Source organism: Lepus europaeus, chromosome 14, assembly GCF_033115175.1.
Source record: "Lepus europaeus isolate LE1 chromosome 14, mLepTim1.pri, whole genome shotgun sequence".
NCBI classification, from domain to species: Eukaryota; Metazoa; Chordata; class Mammalia; order Lagomorpha; family Leporidae; genus Lepus; species Lepus europaeus.
The window spans coordinates 69,389,802-69,406,312 of NC_084840.1; the positions used below are offsets into that span (position 1 = coordinate 69,389,802).

A 16,511-nucleotide genomic window follows, 5' to 3' on the forward strand; every position below is an offset into this window, starting at 1 on the left:
TACTGTTTTAGTAAAGTTATTCTGGCTTCACCACTGTGTTAATGTTGTTAACTTTGGCCAAGTTAATCAAGTGCTGTAAACCTCAGTTTCCTTATTCTCTGTTAAATGGGGGTGATAATTGCATCTTTTAGTTTTTATTTATTTGAGAGGCAAAAAGACACAGCTCCCATCTGATAGTTTACTCCCCAAATGCCCACAACAGCCTGGATTGGGCCAAGGCTGAAGCTAGGAGCCAGGTACTCAATCCAGATCTCCCATGTGGGTGGCAGGAACCCAACTACTTGAGCCATTACCACTCCCTCCCAGATAGTCAGGATCCAGAGCCGGGTGTTGAATCCAGTGCTCTGATAAGGGATGTGGGTGTCTTAACTGCTAGGCTAAATGCCTGCTCCCTCTGTCTTTTTAAATAGAATTGTTTTTAAGAATTAAATAAGATAATACATGCAGAGTGCTTTACATAGTACCTGAACATAAATACCATTTTGTAGAAGTTAGACCCTTTGTACCATCCGTCTCTCCTTGTTCTTACTTATGATTGCTGTTCTCAGTCTCGTTTTCCTTTTCTTCTCGCAGAGTTTATATGTAGGGGTTTCCTAGTCTTTCTTTTTTCACCCTACTTTTTGGCAGACTACATTTTACCTGACCTTCAGTTAACATGCATTTCCCCAAATCTATCTCATGCCAGAATATCTCTTTCCGTACTTAGAAAATTTTCTTTTGCTTCTAACTAAACATGCCCATGAACCAAACTTGTTATTTCCTTCTTTAAAATGCCTTTTTTTTAAACTTCATATCTATTTCTGTAACCCATCCTCCCTTGAACTTACATTTTAGTCTATTAATAAGAGATCTCTGTTTTCAGGAGCCAAGAATTCATTAAATTCTTTTGATGCTACTTTCTAAAGCATTTTCAAGCTAAAACATCCCAAATCTAACATCTTCTTTTCATACCTACTGCCACTGTCTTTTATTTTCCATAACTTCAATTGTGATACTAGGTTTTTCATCAAGTTTCCCTGTCTCTGACTTCTGCCAGATCCAATATATTGCCACAGTTGGGTCATATTTGCTCCCTGCTTAAGAACTCAGCTGAGAAGTAAAGTTGGTTAACAAACTATGTGAAATCTCACTGGTAGTCAAAGAAACTCTAGTTAAAGCAGTAGATTTGCTAACTCAACTGACAGATTAGTAAAGGTAATAGAAATGAGAAACCGACATTTTCATATACTGCATTCAGAAAGGAATTTGCAGAAGGAATTTGTTAAAATGTTTCAAGATCGGGCCAGCACCGTGGCTTAACAGGCTAATCCTCCGCCTTGCGGCACCGGCACACCAGGTTCTAGTCCCGGTCAGGGCGCCGGATTCTATCCCGGTTGCCCCTCTTCCAGGCCAGCTCTCTGCTATGGCCCGGGAGTGCAGTGGAGGATGGCCCAAGTCCTTGGGCCCTGCACCCACATGGGAGACCAGGAGAAACACCTGGCTCCTGGATTTGGATCAGCACGATGCGCCGGCTGCAGCGGCCATTGGAGGGTGAACCAACGGCAAAAAGGAAGACCTTTCTCTCTGTCTCTCTCTCTCACTATCCACTCTGCCTGTCAAAAAAAAAAAAAAAAGTTTCAAAATCTTCAGAGGCATTCATACATTGGACAACTTTGATTATCTAAGTCAGTAATCCTACATACCGGAAAAAAAAAAAAAAGGTTTTGTATGCCACGTGAACTGTAATAGAAAAAAACTGACGTGTAAAAACTGAACAGATCAGTAAAATAGTCATGATTGCAGTGCTGAAATGATGCAGAACTATTGAAAGTGATAAAAACTTTTATATCATAAAGTGCTTTTTTTAAAGTAAGACATAAATATAACAAATTTATAATTACATGGAAACATTCAGAAGTAGAGAATGGAAAAGAATTACATGTAAATATGTTAACCCTGGCTGTCATTGGATAGTAGAATTATGAGGAATATTTTCCCTTTCAAGTTGTCTGTATTGAAATTTTTAATAGAGCCTACTTTAATAATTGGGGGGACAGTTTTATTTAAACATATTTAAAAGTTAGTAGTTTTTCAATTAAAAAATATATTAACTTGAGAAAGTGTGTGTACTAGTCCCGTCTACCTTTTCACTCCCCACATGGGTCCCTATGTGGAGGTCAGAGGCCCAGGCATCATTTCCTGCTTTCCCAAAGTTGATTAGCAGAGCTGGAGAGGGTGCAGAGGAGCCAGGACTTAAACCGACACTCTGCTGTGTGGGTTGCTGCCCTTGCCAGTGGTGGCCTAACCTGCTCTGCCACAACATGGGCCCTATATTTAGAAGAGACATTACTGAACTAAAATTCTATAGAAAAATTTACTTTGTTAATTCATCTGCAGTTAGTTTTTATAGCAGTGTCAAGACATGAAGAGTGGAATGTGCTGAATAAACGATTGGAATACATTTTTTTAAATTGATTTGAAAAGCTTTGCTTCTTCTTTTTTTTTGTTTTTTTTTTTCCATTTGTTTGTATGCAAGGCAGAGTTAGAGATCTTCCATCTGCTGGTTTACTCCCCAAAGAGCCGCAACTGCCATACCTGGGCCAGGTCAAAACCTAGAGCCTGGAATTCCATCTAGATCACCCATGTGGGTGGCAGGGGCCCAAGCACTTGGGCCATCTTCCGTGGCTTTCCGAAGCACATTAGAAGATGACTGGATCAGAAATGGAGCAACCAGGACAGGAGCTGTTGGCCGTACTGGATGCCAGCATCGCAGGCTGTAGCTTAATCCACTGAGCCTCAGTGCCAGGCCTGTGAATTGGTCTTTATAAAGGCTGTGCTCTCTCAGTTATAAGCCTTAAAACTTATTTATTTAATGTTACCTTGTTTAATATTAAAAATGAGATTCTAATTATATTTTCTGTTAGTCTGTAATCTCAAGCTGTTTTGTATGCATAAGTGTTAAAAAAAAGTTCTGTGTGGAAGTTGAACTTATGTGACTTTATTTTTGTTTGTTTTATTGATTCTTTATATTACATTCAGTTATAGTGAGCTTGTAGTTTGCCGAGGTTTTAGTAAACATGGTTTTAAAATTATTTCTAAAATCTGAAAAGTTTATAAACACCTACCTTTGATACCTTTGATTGCTAAAGAAAGTAGATACTTAAAAATTATGATGACAAATTCCATTGAAGTATTAGCTGTCCATGTATTTGAAAGTTTAATTTTTATATAAATGATTGTCGTCAAGTGTGCAGCTGCAGGTGAGATTAAGCTGTATTTCAAGTCCCTGCACATATGTGTGGTAGAATTCTCAATTGACAGGAGATTGGGATCTTAGTATCAATCTTTGCTTGATCAAGTCATTTGACCTCCTTGAAATTTTTTGTTGGTGTTTAACTATTAAATCAGAATAATCACTGCTGCCGATCTGTCTCAGAATATTATTATGTGGAAGAAGTGAAAAAGGATACTATTATGGAAAGAGCATCAGAATAAATAAAGACAGTCTTATTTAATGACTTATTCAAATAAAAGATTTTTAGTCTATAAGTCTGGTTTTCTAATGAAAATGCAATTCTGAGTTTAAATCTAATTATGTTTATCTTGATGTTTCTATTTACAATGTACAATGGTAGGATATTTTGTAGTATTTGTTATCTATTGCTATGAGATGTGTGCCCTAAGTAGAACACTTATATTTACAGAGCTTTTCAATTGACATTGGAGCATGACTGGTAATAAAAAAGAACAATAATTATGCTGAATGGTTCACTGTAGTGAATTTATAATGAATTTCATTATAATTCAAAATTATTATATACCAGTTAAACCTTAGTAACATTTTTATAAAAGTGAGCTTTAGACATTTTTGTTTTTTTAAACCAGGCTTCCCTAGCACTGGTATTAAACAGAGCAAAATATTCTTCAACTTAAAATAAAGCTAGAAATTATATCTGGTTTATTGTACTTGGAATGAACTCAAATAGAATGACATTTCTTATCACAGATTTAAAAATGTTGATTATCTAAGCAATATATTTTTTCTCTTAACTTATAGGTACGTAAAAAGGACCAGATCAATATTGAAACCAAGAACAAAACTGTTCGTTTTATTGGAGAGTTAACCAAGTTTAAGATGTTCACGAAAAATGACACACTACATTGTTTAAAGGTTAGTGTTGAATTATTTGATTGTTTTTAGTAGAATAATTTAAAATTTTAGTTTTAAATGGTGGATAAAATGAAATAATTAATTTTTTTTTAAAGATTAATTTTTTAAATTTGGAGACAGTTACAGATAGAGACTGAGAGAGGTCTTCATCTGCTGGTTCACTCCCCATATGGCCACACCGACTGGGATTGGGCCAGTCCAATGCTGGGAGCCAGGAGCCTCTTCAGGGTATCCCACGTGGATGCAAGGGCCCAAGCACTTAGGCTGTTCTATGCTGCTCTCTCAGGCGCATTAATGGGGAGCTGCATTGGAAGCAGAGCATCCAGGACTTGAACTGATACCCATATGGGATGCTGGTTGCCGCAGGCGGGGGCTTTAACCCACTGCACCACATCACCAGCCCCTAAATATTTGTTCAATTTGAAAGAAAGAGGAAGTAAAAAAGAATATTAAATAGATGAAGACAATAACTTGTACTTTGTAAATACTAGTCAGAAGATAGCTACTTTCACTAAATTATGTTTAAAGTAGACTGTTTTCTGTTAGGATTGAAGTGTTTGTTTTTTTCATCATTCTTATTATTCTAGATGCTTCTGTCAGATTTTTCTCATCACCATATTGAAATGGCATGCACCCTTCTGGAAACATGTGGGCGATTTCTGTTCAGATCTCCAGAATCACACCTGAGGACCAGTGTACTTTTGGTAAGAGCGTGAGGATCCTGGTACAAGCTGGGGGTATGATTTACTTGAGACATTAAAAATATTGTCCAGTGCAGGTTATCTTGCTCTGCATTAGGAGTATTTATACCTAAACTAGGACATCACATACTTAAGACCTGCTATCCCTGGACAGCTAAGTAATTTTTCTCACTTTGCTGCCAGTGAGTTCACAGTACCATTAAAGAGGAATAAGTTCAACCCATAAAACTTTTGATAATGGCCAAGTACTTTTTTTTTTAAGATTTAATTATTTATTTGAAAGGCAGAGTTAGAGAGAGGGATAGGCAGAAGCAGAAAGAGAGAGATCTTCTATCCACTGGCTCATTTCCCAAATGGCTGCAATGGCCAGGGCCATGCCAGGCCGAAGCCAGGAGCCAGCCACTTCATCCACATCTTCCACATGGGCACAGGGGACCCAGCACTTGAGCCATCTTCTGCTGCCTTCCCAAGTGCATTAGCAGGGAGTTGGGTCAGAAGTGGAGCAGCTGGGACTTGAACCAGTGCCCATTTTGGATGCCATGCTATAGGCAGCAGTTTAACCTACACCAAAGCACTGACCCCAAAGTACTCTGAATATACTATGTTTGAGCCATCCTTATGTTTTTGGTACCATTGTAAGCCATCATTAATATGAAATGTAAGCTTAAAATATACATTTAAATTTTTAAATTAAAAATTATAAAATATAAGCTTTCAAATTAATTTTGGGAGAAAAGGTATTTTCTGAACTGCTTAGACTATTAAAATAGCTGTTTTTATTGAGCAGTTAATATATTTACTTGATGGTTTCTAAACATTTGTTTGTAACCCTTGGTGGGGAAAGGAGAGATTGTATGTGTGTTAGAGGAGGTGTGTTGGTGTTTCTTTTCTTTTCTTTTTTTTTTTTTTTTTCCAAGATTTATTTATTTATTTGAAAGTCTGAGTTACGCAGAGAGAGAGAGAGGTCTTCTATCCGATGGTTCACTCCCCAGTTGGCAGCAATGGCTGGAGCTGTGCCGATCCGAAGCCAGGAGCCTGGAGCTTCTTCCGGGTCTCCCACACGGGTGCCAGGGCCCAAAGACTTGGGCCATCTTCTACTGCTTTCCCAGGCCACAGCAGAGAGCTGGTTCGGAAGTGGAGCAGCTGGGTCTCGAACTGGCACCCATATGGGATGCCGGCGCTTTAGGCCAGGGTGTTAACCCATTGCGCCATGGTGCTGGCCCCAAGGAGGAGTGTTGGTGTTTAAGAATCCATGGGCATAGACTGCCATTGTGTCGGTGTTGCTCATACAAAGATTATGTCATTTTTTTCTAAACATCTTGTATTATTTTAAAATCTAGTTATGAACCTAAGTACTCTCAACTGTTGCCATTTAAAATGAAAAACATGTGAATTTATTTCTGTGATATATTTGTAACATGTTAGTGTGATGGCCATTGAATCGAGTTGATTCCCAAATTCTCTTAAGTCTTACATCACATTAATCATACAAGTAGTCACTCTAAGTTCAGATCTTACTATAACAAATGAACCAACCTATTTTTCCTGTTCAACTGAGAGTTAAATGAGATACTGCATAAACGTATAATAGAGAAGTCCACAAAACTTAACTTACTTTTAATGCCTCTGTTTTGTTTATAACATTGAATCCTCGGTATTTTTCCTAGGAAAAACATTTATCAATCATTGTGGTGTGATGAACATAGCATTGCTGAAAATCAAATTCCTTTTTACCTGGCCAGTTTTCTTGGCTTAATGGATCTATAAGGGGTAAAAATACTCATAGCAAAAACAGCTTGCTATTATCATTGATTTTCTTGATTTTTCTGGATAGGAGCCTTGTTTGTTTCTGGATTTAATCTTGGATTTTACAGCTGGGTATAAGGGGTGGTATGGTTCAAAGAATGAAATGCAGTTGCAGTCCTTCAAGCGATCCACATCTGGTGAACACGAACAAAATAAGTAATTTCAGCACAGCGTCATAAGTGCTTTGATAGACGTCTGCAGCAGATATTGTGGGCTCCTAGAGGGAGCACCTAATCCCAAGTGAATGGTCAAGAAAGAGCTTCCTTTTTTTTTTTTTAAAGAATTATCTTTTTTTTTCTTTTTTTTAAATTTGAAAGGCAGAGAGGCAGAGGCAGAGAGAGAGGGAAAGGGAAAGAGGTCTTCCATTCGCTGATTTACTCCGCAAATGGCCTCAATGGCCAGAGCTGAGCCGATCTGAAAGCTGGAACCAGAAGGTTCTTCTGCGTCTACCACGAAGGTGCAGGGGCCCAAGGTCTTGGATCATCTTCTACTGCTTTCCCAGGCAATAGCAGAGAGTTGGATTGGAAGTGGAGCAGGTGGTACTCCAACCGACTCCAACCGGTGCCTATATGGGATGCCCGCACTGCAGGCGGCAACTTTACCCACCGCATGACATTACCAGTCCCAAGAAAGATCTTTCTTAATGACCACATAGTATTTATTGAGTGCAAACTCTGAGCTCTGGGTGAAAGAGTTGGTCACTGCCCTCCTGTAGTTGACAGTCTAATAAGGAAACCAAGCAAGTACATACAGTTAATTGCACTAACTATGCTTAGTGCAAGAAGATAATGTGAATAAGTGGAGCATGTTACAGGCATAGTTATAAAAGGTAACTTAATCTACTCTTGGGATATCAGGAGAGATTTCCTAAAAAAGGTGATACTTATTTTAGAGCCTTAAGCTGAGTCTTCAAGGCAAAGAAACCAGTTGTACAAAGCAGCTGCAGGTAAGACCAGAGAGGTAGGCACAAACTAGATTACGAGTGGTATGTTCAACAGCCTGAGTTTTTCTTGATTGTAGAAAATAGTTATTGAAGGATTTTAAGCAGGTGAAGTAGTTAGGATTGGATTAGTATTTTTAGAAAGTTGAGTATGGAGGAGATAACTGTGAGGCAGCTGAGACTAGAAGTAGAAACAGTCAAAAGGCTGTTTTATAAACCTATGAAGCTAACAGTGAAGAAATAGAAGAAATAGATTGGTGTAATATTGGAGGGACAGATAATAAGAACTAGCTGTGTGAAGGTTTTTAGAAAGTCTAACTGGTGAGACTTGGTGATGAGATACAAAGGGTGAAGAAGAAAGTGCCCTCCACTAAGGCCCAAGATTCTTAGCTGGACACCTGAGTGGATAATAGTCCCAGATAAAGAATGTAAGGGAGGAAACAGATGGTGAGTTTCATCTGAAGTATATTAAGGTCATGGCACTTTCTGTGTATAGAAAGGCTGTTGATTTTTGTGTTTTGATTTTCTATCCTGCTATTTTACCAGACTATTCTATGAGCTCCAATAGTCTGTCTGTCTGTCTGTCTCTCTCTCTCTCTCTCTTTTTTTTTTTTTTTAGAAAGATTCATTTATTTATTTGAAGGCAGAGGCAGAGAGAGAGGTCTTCCATCTGATGGTTCACTCCCCACATGGCTGCAACCGCTGGAGCTCTGCCAGTCTGAAGCCAGGAGCCAGGACCTTCTTCCAGGATTCCCATGCAGGTGCAGGGGCCCAAGGACTTGGGCCACCTTCTACTGCTTTTGCAGGCCATAGCAGAGAGCTGGATTGGAAGTGGAGCAGCTGGGACTCAAACTGGCACCCATATGAGATGCTGGCACTGAAGGCAGCTGCTTTACCTGCTACACCACACCACTGGCCCCCTAATAGTCTCTTTGTGGAGTTTTTTGGATCCCCTATATAAAGAATCATGTCGTCTGCAAAGAGGGATAGTTTGGCTTCTTCATTCCCAATTTGTATTCCTTTGATTTCTTTTTTTGCCTAATGGCTCTGGCTCAACTTCCAGTACTATATTGAATAGCAATGGTGAGAGTCAGCATCCCTGTCTGGAAATGCTTCCAACTTTTCTGCATTCAATAGGATGCTGGCCGTGGGTTTGTCATAAAATGCCTTGTTTGTGTTGAGGAATGTTCCCTCTAAACCCAGTTTGCTTAGAGTTTTCATAATGACAGGGTGTTGTATTTTATTAAATGTGTTTTCTGCATGTATTTAGATAATCATATAGGATTTGTTCAACAGTTTGTTAATGTGGTGTATGACATTGATTGATTTGGGATTGTTGAACCATCCCTGCCTAACACTGATAAATCTCACTTGGTCTGGGTGGATGATCTTGATGATATGTTTTTGGATTCTATTTGTTGGAATTTTGTTGAGGGTTTTTGCGTCTGTGTTCATCAGAGAAGTTGGTCTGTAATTCTCTTTTTCTGTTGCATCTTTTTCAGGTTTAGGAGTTAAGGTGTTGCTGGCTTCGTAGAAAGAATTTGAGAGGATTCCCTATTTTTCAATTGTGTTCAATAACTTGAGAAGAATTGGAGTTAGTTCTTCTTTAAATATCTGGTAGAATTCAGTAGTGAAGCCATCCGATCCTGGGCTTTTCTTTGTTGGCAGGGCCTTTATTACTGTTTCAATTTCTGTCTCAGTTATGAGTCTGTTTAGGTTTTCTATGTCTTCGTGGTTTAATTTAGGTAGGTTGCATGTGTCCAGGAATCTATCCATTTCTTCTAGGTTTCCCAGTTTGTTGACATACAAAATCAATAAGATTTTGTAGACCAAGTAGATGTGTTTGTTTTAGTAACTTCTGATGATTCTTTTTATTTCTGTGATGTCTGTTGTTACATTTCCTTTTTCATCTTTAATTTTATTGATTTGGGTCTTCTCTCTCCTTTTTTTGTTAATTGGACCTATGGTGTGTCAATTTTGTTTATTTTTTCAAAAAACCAGTTCTTCATTTTGCTGATCTTTTGTATTTTATTTTTTGATTCAATTTTATTGACTTCTTCCCTAATTTTAATTATTTCTTTTCTCCTACTAGTCTTGGGTTTGGTTTTTAGTTGTTTTTCTAGATCCTTGAGATGCATTGATAGCTTATTTATTTGGTGCTTTTCCAATTTCTTGATGTAGGCATCTATTGCTATAAACTTTCCTCTCAACACTGCTTTTGCTGTATATCCTGTAAGTTTTGATGTGTTGTCATCTTTTTTTTTTTTTGGACAGGCAGAGTTAGACAGAGAAAGGTCTTGCTTTTTCCATTGGTTCACCCCCCCAAGTGGCCACTGCGGCCGGCGCGCTGCGCGGATCCAAACCCAGGAGCCAGGTGCTTCCTCCTGGTCTCCCAGGTGGGTGCAGGGCCCAAGGACCTGGGCCGTCCTCCACTGCACTCCTGGGCCACAGCAGAGTGCTGGACTAGAAGAGGAGCAACCGAGACAGAATCTGGTGCCCCAACCGGGACTAGAACCCGGGGTGCCGGCACTGCAGGGGGAGGGTTAGCCTAGTGAGCCGCAGCGCCATCCGTCATCTTCTTTTGTTTCCAGAAGTTTTTTGATTTCTCTTTGATTTCTTCTATGACCCACGGTTAATTCAGGAGCATGTTGTTGAGTCTCCATGTTTTTGCATATGCTCTAGAGATTCTTAAGTTGCTGATTTCCAGCTTCGTTCCCTTGTCATCTGAGAAGATGCATGGTATGATTTCGACGTTTTTAAATTTACTGAGACTTGGTTTGTGGCCTAGTATGTTGTCAATCCTAGAGAAAGTTCCATATACTGCTAAGAAGAATGTATATTGTACAACTCTAGGATGAAAAGTTCTGTAGATATCTGTTAGGTCCTTTTGGTTTCCAGTGTCGATTAAATCTGCTGTTTCCTTGTTGATTTTCTTTCTGGATGATCTGTCCATTGCTGACAGACTGAAGTGGAGTATTGAAGTCCCCCAATACTATGCTATTGTAGTCTAAGTCTCCTTTAAATTCCTTAATGTTTCTTTTAAATAGCCAGGTGCCCTGTAATTAGGTGCATGTACATTTATAATAGTTAAATCTTCCTGTTGAATTGATCTATTAATCATTATATAGTGCCCTTCTTTTTCTCTTTTAACAGTTTTTGTGTTAAAATCTATTATGTCTGATATTATGATGGCTATATGAGCTCTTTTTTGGTTTCTGTTGGCATGGAATATCTTTATCCTTTCACTTTGAGTCTGTGCATCTTTGTTGATGAGATGCATTTCTTGTAGGCAGCAAATAGATGAGTTTTATTTTTTAATCTATTCAGCTTGTCTGTGTCTTTTACTGAGGGAGCTGAGGCCATTTGCATTCAAGGTGACTATTGATAAGTAATGACTTTGCCTGGCCATGTTTCCAAAAATATTCCTATTTTTTACTTTGAATTTCCTTTGATCTTTTACTGAGAGATTTTTTTCCTTTACCTTCTTTCGTATTGATGAACAGGTTTCTGTGTTTCTGTGTGCAGCACATCCTTAAGTATCTTTTGTAGGGCTGGACAGGTGGTGACAATTCTCTCAATCTCTGTTTGTTATAGAAGGTATTTTTATTTATTTCACCTTCATTCACAAATGAGAGCCTTGCAAGGTATAATATTTTGGGATGAAGTTTTTTTCTCTTAAGACTTAGACTATATCTTGCCATTTTCTTCTAGCCTGTAGGTTTTCTGATGAGAAGTCCACTGTGAATGTAATTGGAGATCCTCTGAAAGTAATCTGGCGTCTCTCTTGTGCAAATTTTATAATCTTCTCTTTAATTTTATTTTGGTGAGTTTGCTTACAATGTGTCGTGGTGAGGATCTATTATGGTCACGTCTATTGGGAGTTCTGTGTGCTTCTTGTACTTGGATTTCCCTTTCGTTCTCCAAACCAGGAAAGTTTTCTATTATTATTTCACTAAAAAAGTAGCCTTCTAATCCTTTCTCTCTCTCCATGCCTTCAAGAACTCCTAGAACCTGTATGTTGCTTTTTTTTTTTTTTAATAGTATCCTGTAGATTCCCAACAGTGTTTCTTAGTTTTCTAGTTTTCTCCTCTTGTCTTTGGTTTGACTGTATACTTTCCTGTGCTTTGTCTTCTGATATTCTTTTTTCTGCTTCATCGATTCTGTTGTTAAGGCTCTCCACTGCATTTTTTATTTGTTCTGTTGAACTCTTCATTTTGCTTTTTATTTCATTTGCTTTTTATTACTTCTGTGTAATCTTATGATCAATTTTTTTGAATTCCATTTCTTTCATTTATTCTATTGCATCATCTTCACCATCTAGCATTGATGTGCCATGTGCTTCTGGGGTTGTCATGTTGTCTCCCTTATTATTTTTTTATTTTTATTTATTAACAGGCAGAATGGACAGTGAGAGAGAGAGACAGAGAGAAAGGTATTCCTTTGCTGTTGGTTCACCTTCCAATGGCTGCCGCGGCGCAGCCAGTGCGCTGTGGCCGGTGCACCGCGCTGATCTGAAGCAAGGAGCCAGGTGCTTATCCTGGTCTCCCATGGGGTGCAGGGCCCAAGCACTTGGGCCATCCTCCACTGCACTCCCGGGCCATAGCAGAGAGCTGGCCTGAAAGAGGGGCAACCGGGACAGAATCCAGCACCCCAACTGGGACTAGAACCCGGTGTGCAAGGCAGAGAATTAGCCTAGTGAGCAGCGACGCTGGCCTCCCTTATTATGGTTTCTTGAATTGGTGCATTTGTTTTTTGTCATTTGTGGAAATACTTGTTTTCTCTCCCCCTTTTTTTTTTTTTTTTTTTTTTTTACTGTGGCGGCTTTGACTTTGTACTGTGATTCTGTAGATAAGTGGAATGTCTGCTTTCAGTGAATCTATAGATGCTTGTAGTGGGTGTGGCCAGAGAGCTCTATTCAGTTCTCCAAGGTTAAGGGTGTGCCTAAGGTGACACACCAAGTTTTGCCTAATAAATATTCTCTCCTTTTTTTTTTTAATCAGAAGGGAAGTTTAATTTGCTCAGCTGAGCTCCTCTCCTCAGTGGAGACCAGAGCCTGAGCGCTAGCCCCAGTGGGTATAGTGTTCATCAATTCTGTCCCTAGGACCACACAAAGGATCTGAGAGTCCTCAGTGTATGTTCAGATTCCCAGCAATGTTTCTCACCAGGTAACCAGGAAACACTGAGCTTTTGGAGTCTCCCACTGAGACTGCTCAAAGTCTCAGCCACATCGTGATTCCTCCCACACACCCTCCGTTTTTTTCACAGTCCTGTTGCAGAAGTCTCACACAGTCTCAAACTCCTAGCCCCCTGTTAATTCTCCACGCCAGTCAGGAGTCTTCACTCTTCTGGTTGCTGGGCACAGACACAAGCTGGCGCAGCTGTTATGTATGTCCAAAATGGCACCCACTGCATTGGCTTGTTACAGGACACTATCGTAAATTGATCAGGGAGAGAGAAATGTGGCTGTCCTGTCCTTTTTTTTTTTCTCCTCTTGTTTGGCTGGTACACTTTCCCTTATGGGGCCCCAAGCTGGGCTCCCTCTAGGCTCTTCCTGCAGCTTTTTCACCAGGGGCTTGGGTTGCAGTCTGGTCTCATCTCACTTTCCAACCAACCCTAGTGCGTAGGTTCTTGACTGCTGGAGTCCCGAGCTGTGGGCCCCTACACCCTCTATGTAGGTCCATCGTGTCCCTAATTTTGGTAGTGTTTCCTCTGCCATTTTCTCCAAATTTTCTTTACTGTCTTCTCCTGGGCTAGAGCAGTAAGCTCCCTCCATACTCTACCACCTTGGAACCCTCTCAACCTCTTTTATTCCTTAATTTTATTACTCATACATTTGAACCTCACTCTAAAGATCTTTAGAGTTCATGTAGTTTGGCAGAGTTATAAGTACTTGCATTTGTAGCCAAGTTCTGAATTGAATAAGGCCTAAGGCCAAGCAGTCATGAACTAATGTGTTCTCTGTTTTTTGTTTTTTTTGTTTTTTTTTTTTTTAAGATTTATTTATTTGGGGCTGGCACTGTGGTGCAGTGGGTTAGCGCCCTGGCCTGAAGTACCAACATCCCATATGGGCACTAGTTTAAGACCCGGCTGCTCCACTTCTGATTCAGCTCTCTGCTATGGCCTGAGAACACAGTGGAAGATGGCCTGGGTCCTTGGGCCCCTGCACCCACATGGGAGACCTGGAAAAAGCTCCTGGCTTCGGATCAGTGTAGCTCCGGCCGTTGTGGCCAGTTGGGGAGTGAACCAGCGGATGGAAGACCTGCCTCTCCTCTCTCTGTGTAACTCTTTCAAATAAATAAATAAATCTTTTTTTAAAAAAAGTTTATTTATTTATTTGAAAGGCAGAATTAACAGAAAGAAAGAGACAGAGATTTTCCATCTGCTGACTCATCCCCCAATCTGCCACATAGCGAGTGCTGGGCCAGGATGAAGACAGGAGCCAGGAGCTTCCTTCAGGTCTCCTACATGGATTGCAGAGGTTCAACCATTTGGGCCATCCTCTGTTACTCTTCCCAGGCCATTAGCAGGGAGCAGGATTGGAAGTGAAGCAGCCAGGACTGGAACTGGTGCCCATATGGTATGCTGGCACACTGCAGGTAGCAGCTTTACCTGCTACACCACAACACTGGCCCCTGAACTAATGTGTTCTAAAAATGGCTAGCAGCATAACAGTTAGTGTGGTCACACACTCTTAGAAGTATCTAGTTATTATTTTATTCCTTTTCTGACTCATTACCTTGAAATCTTATCACTGAGAATGGAAGTTAGGAATAAAGATACCTTGAGTGGCAGGCATGATGGCCTAGTGGATTAACTCATTGTATAGGTTACCTACATCCCATTATTAGAGTGCTGGCTCCTCCTCTTACAATGCAGCTTCCTGCTGATGTGCCTGCAAGGCAGCACATGAGAGTCCAAGTACTTGGGTTTCTGCCACCCATATGGGAGGCCTGCATGGAGTTTGTGGCTCCTGGTTTTGGCTGAGGCCTGTTTAGGCTATTGCTGGCATTTGGGGAAATGAGTAAGTAAATAGCAGAATCATTAGTGATTATCTTTCCCTCTCTTTTCCCCGCCCCCACCTCTTACTCTGCATTTCAGTACAATCAATCAATCTTGAAGAAATCTTGGAATGAAAATATTTTGATTTTTTTTTTTTTAATTTTAGGAGCAAATGATGAGAAAGAAACAAGCCATGCATCTTGATGCAAGATACGTCACAATGGTGGAGAATGCATACTACTACTGCAACCCTCCTCCAGCTGAAAAGACAGTGAAAAAGAAACGCCCTCCTCTCCAGGAATATGTTCGGAAACTTTTGTACAAAGATCTCTCTAAGGTTACCACCGAGAAGGTAAATTTTCATGGAATCATCTAGTAGTCCACTTGAGATTTGTTGTAGTGCTAAGCCTATAGAGCTTCCAGGAGAGGTAGGCACAGATCCCAAGTTCCAGTTTGTTTGATTCTGTAAAAGTCACCCTAAGAAAGGATTCACGTGCTGATACATAATCATGGTACCTATGTGTTATTATTATTATTTTTTTTTTTGGTAGCTTCTTTTTTGATTTGTTTTAAAGATTTATTTATTTATTTATTTATTTGAAAGTCAGAGTTAAAGAGGCGAGATGGTATTTGAAAGAGTTAAAGAAGAGAAATGGGGATATCTTCCTTTTCTGGTTTATTCCCCAGATGACCACAGCGACCATAACTGGGCCAGGCTGAAGCCTAGAGGTTTTGTTTTGTTTTTATTTAATTATACAACTTTCATGTATTTCATGTGTACAGATTTAGGAACACAGTGATACTTCCTACCCTACACTCCCTCCCACCCACACTCCAACCCTTCTGAAGCCAAGAGCTTTATCTGGGTCTCCCATGTGAGTGGCAGGGACCCAGATACTTGGACCATCCTCTACTGCTTTCCCAGGCTATTAGCAGCAAGCTGGAATGGAAGTAGAGCAAATTGGCGCCCATATGGAATGCCAGCATTGCAGGTGGTGTCTTTACCTGCTGTGCCATAACAGGAGCCCCAGCTTCTTAATTCTAATTAGAATAGGTCTTTGTTTAGTTATGATGCTATCTACATATTTGACACTATTACTTTATCTCTAATTTTCTGTATTGAATTTGCCTTTATATATTTCACATTAGTCCATGGGATCTTAACTTAGAAAGGGCTTCAAGATGCCCCTAATCTCCGAAATGTCATGATTTTAAACATTTATTTTGTTTGTTTGAAATTCAGAGAGAGAGAGAGACAGTGACAGAGAAAGGGATCTTCTATTACTGGTTCACTGCGCAAATGGCTGTGTCAGCCAGGGGTACGCCAGCTCAAGTACTTGGGCCATCTTCTGTTGCTTTCTAAGGCACATTTAGCTGGGAGCGGGATCAGAAGTGGAGCAGCCAGGACTCGAACCAGCATTGTGATATGGGATGCCAGTGTCTCAGGCTGTGGCTTACCCCAGTGTGCCTCAATGCTAGCCCTGTAACATCAGTTTTGAAGTAGTATCCTCCATCATAATTGATCATTTAGCCAGTTGACCTGTGTTTAGTCATTTGTTGGAAATTCATGTTTTCTTTAAATAAGGAATTTGTTGAAGTGGGCATTTAACCTAAAGGTTAAGACACTGGCATTCCATATTGGAGTATCTGATTTCAATTACCGGCTCTGGCTCCTGGCTGTAACTTCATGCCAGTGCAGACTCTGGGAGGCAGCAGCAATAGCTCATGTAATCGAGTTCATGCTACCCATGTGGAAGACCTGGTTTGAGTTACAAGCTGCTATCTTTGATCCTGGTCCAGCACTGGCCGTTGTGGGCATTTGGAGAATGAACCAGTGGATAGGAACTCTCTGTTTCTCTGCCTCTCAAATCAGTAAACAGTTTTTCTCAGAAAAGGTGCTCAAGATTATTTATAT

At 40.1% G+C, this 16,511-nt stretch overlaps 1 protein-coding gene across 2 annotated transcripts in view; it reads left to right on the forward strand.

The window, feature by feature from the left end:
• Window positions 1-16,511, forward strand: part of UPF2 (UPF2 regulator of nonsense mediated mRNA decay) — a 131,165-nt gene that overhangs the window by 73,672 nt on the left and 40,982 nt on the right. For both annotated transcript variants that reach the window (XM_062210910.1, XM_062210911.1), the window contains exons 10-12: window positions 4,037-4,150; window positions 4,738-4,854; window positions 14,763-14,948. In XM_062210910.1, coding sequence (XP_062066894.1) covers window positions 4,037-4,150; window positions 4,738-4,854; window positions 14,763-14,948 — 417 coding nt within the window. The remainder of the gene's footprint in view (window positions 1-4,036; window positions 4,151-4,737; window positions 4,855-14,762; window positions 14,949-16,511) is intronic.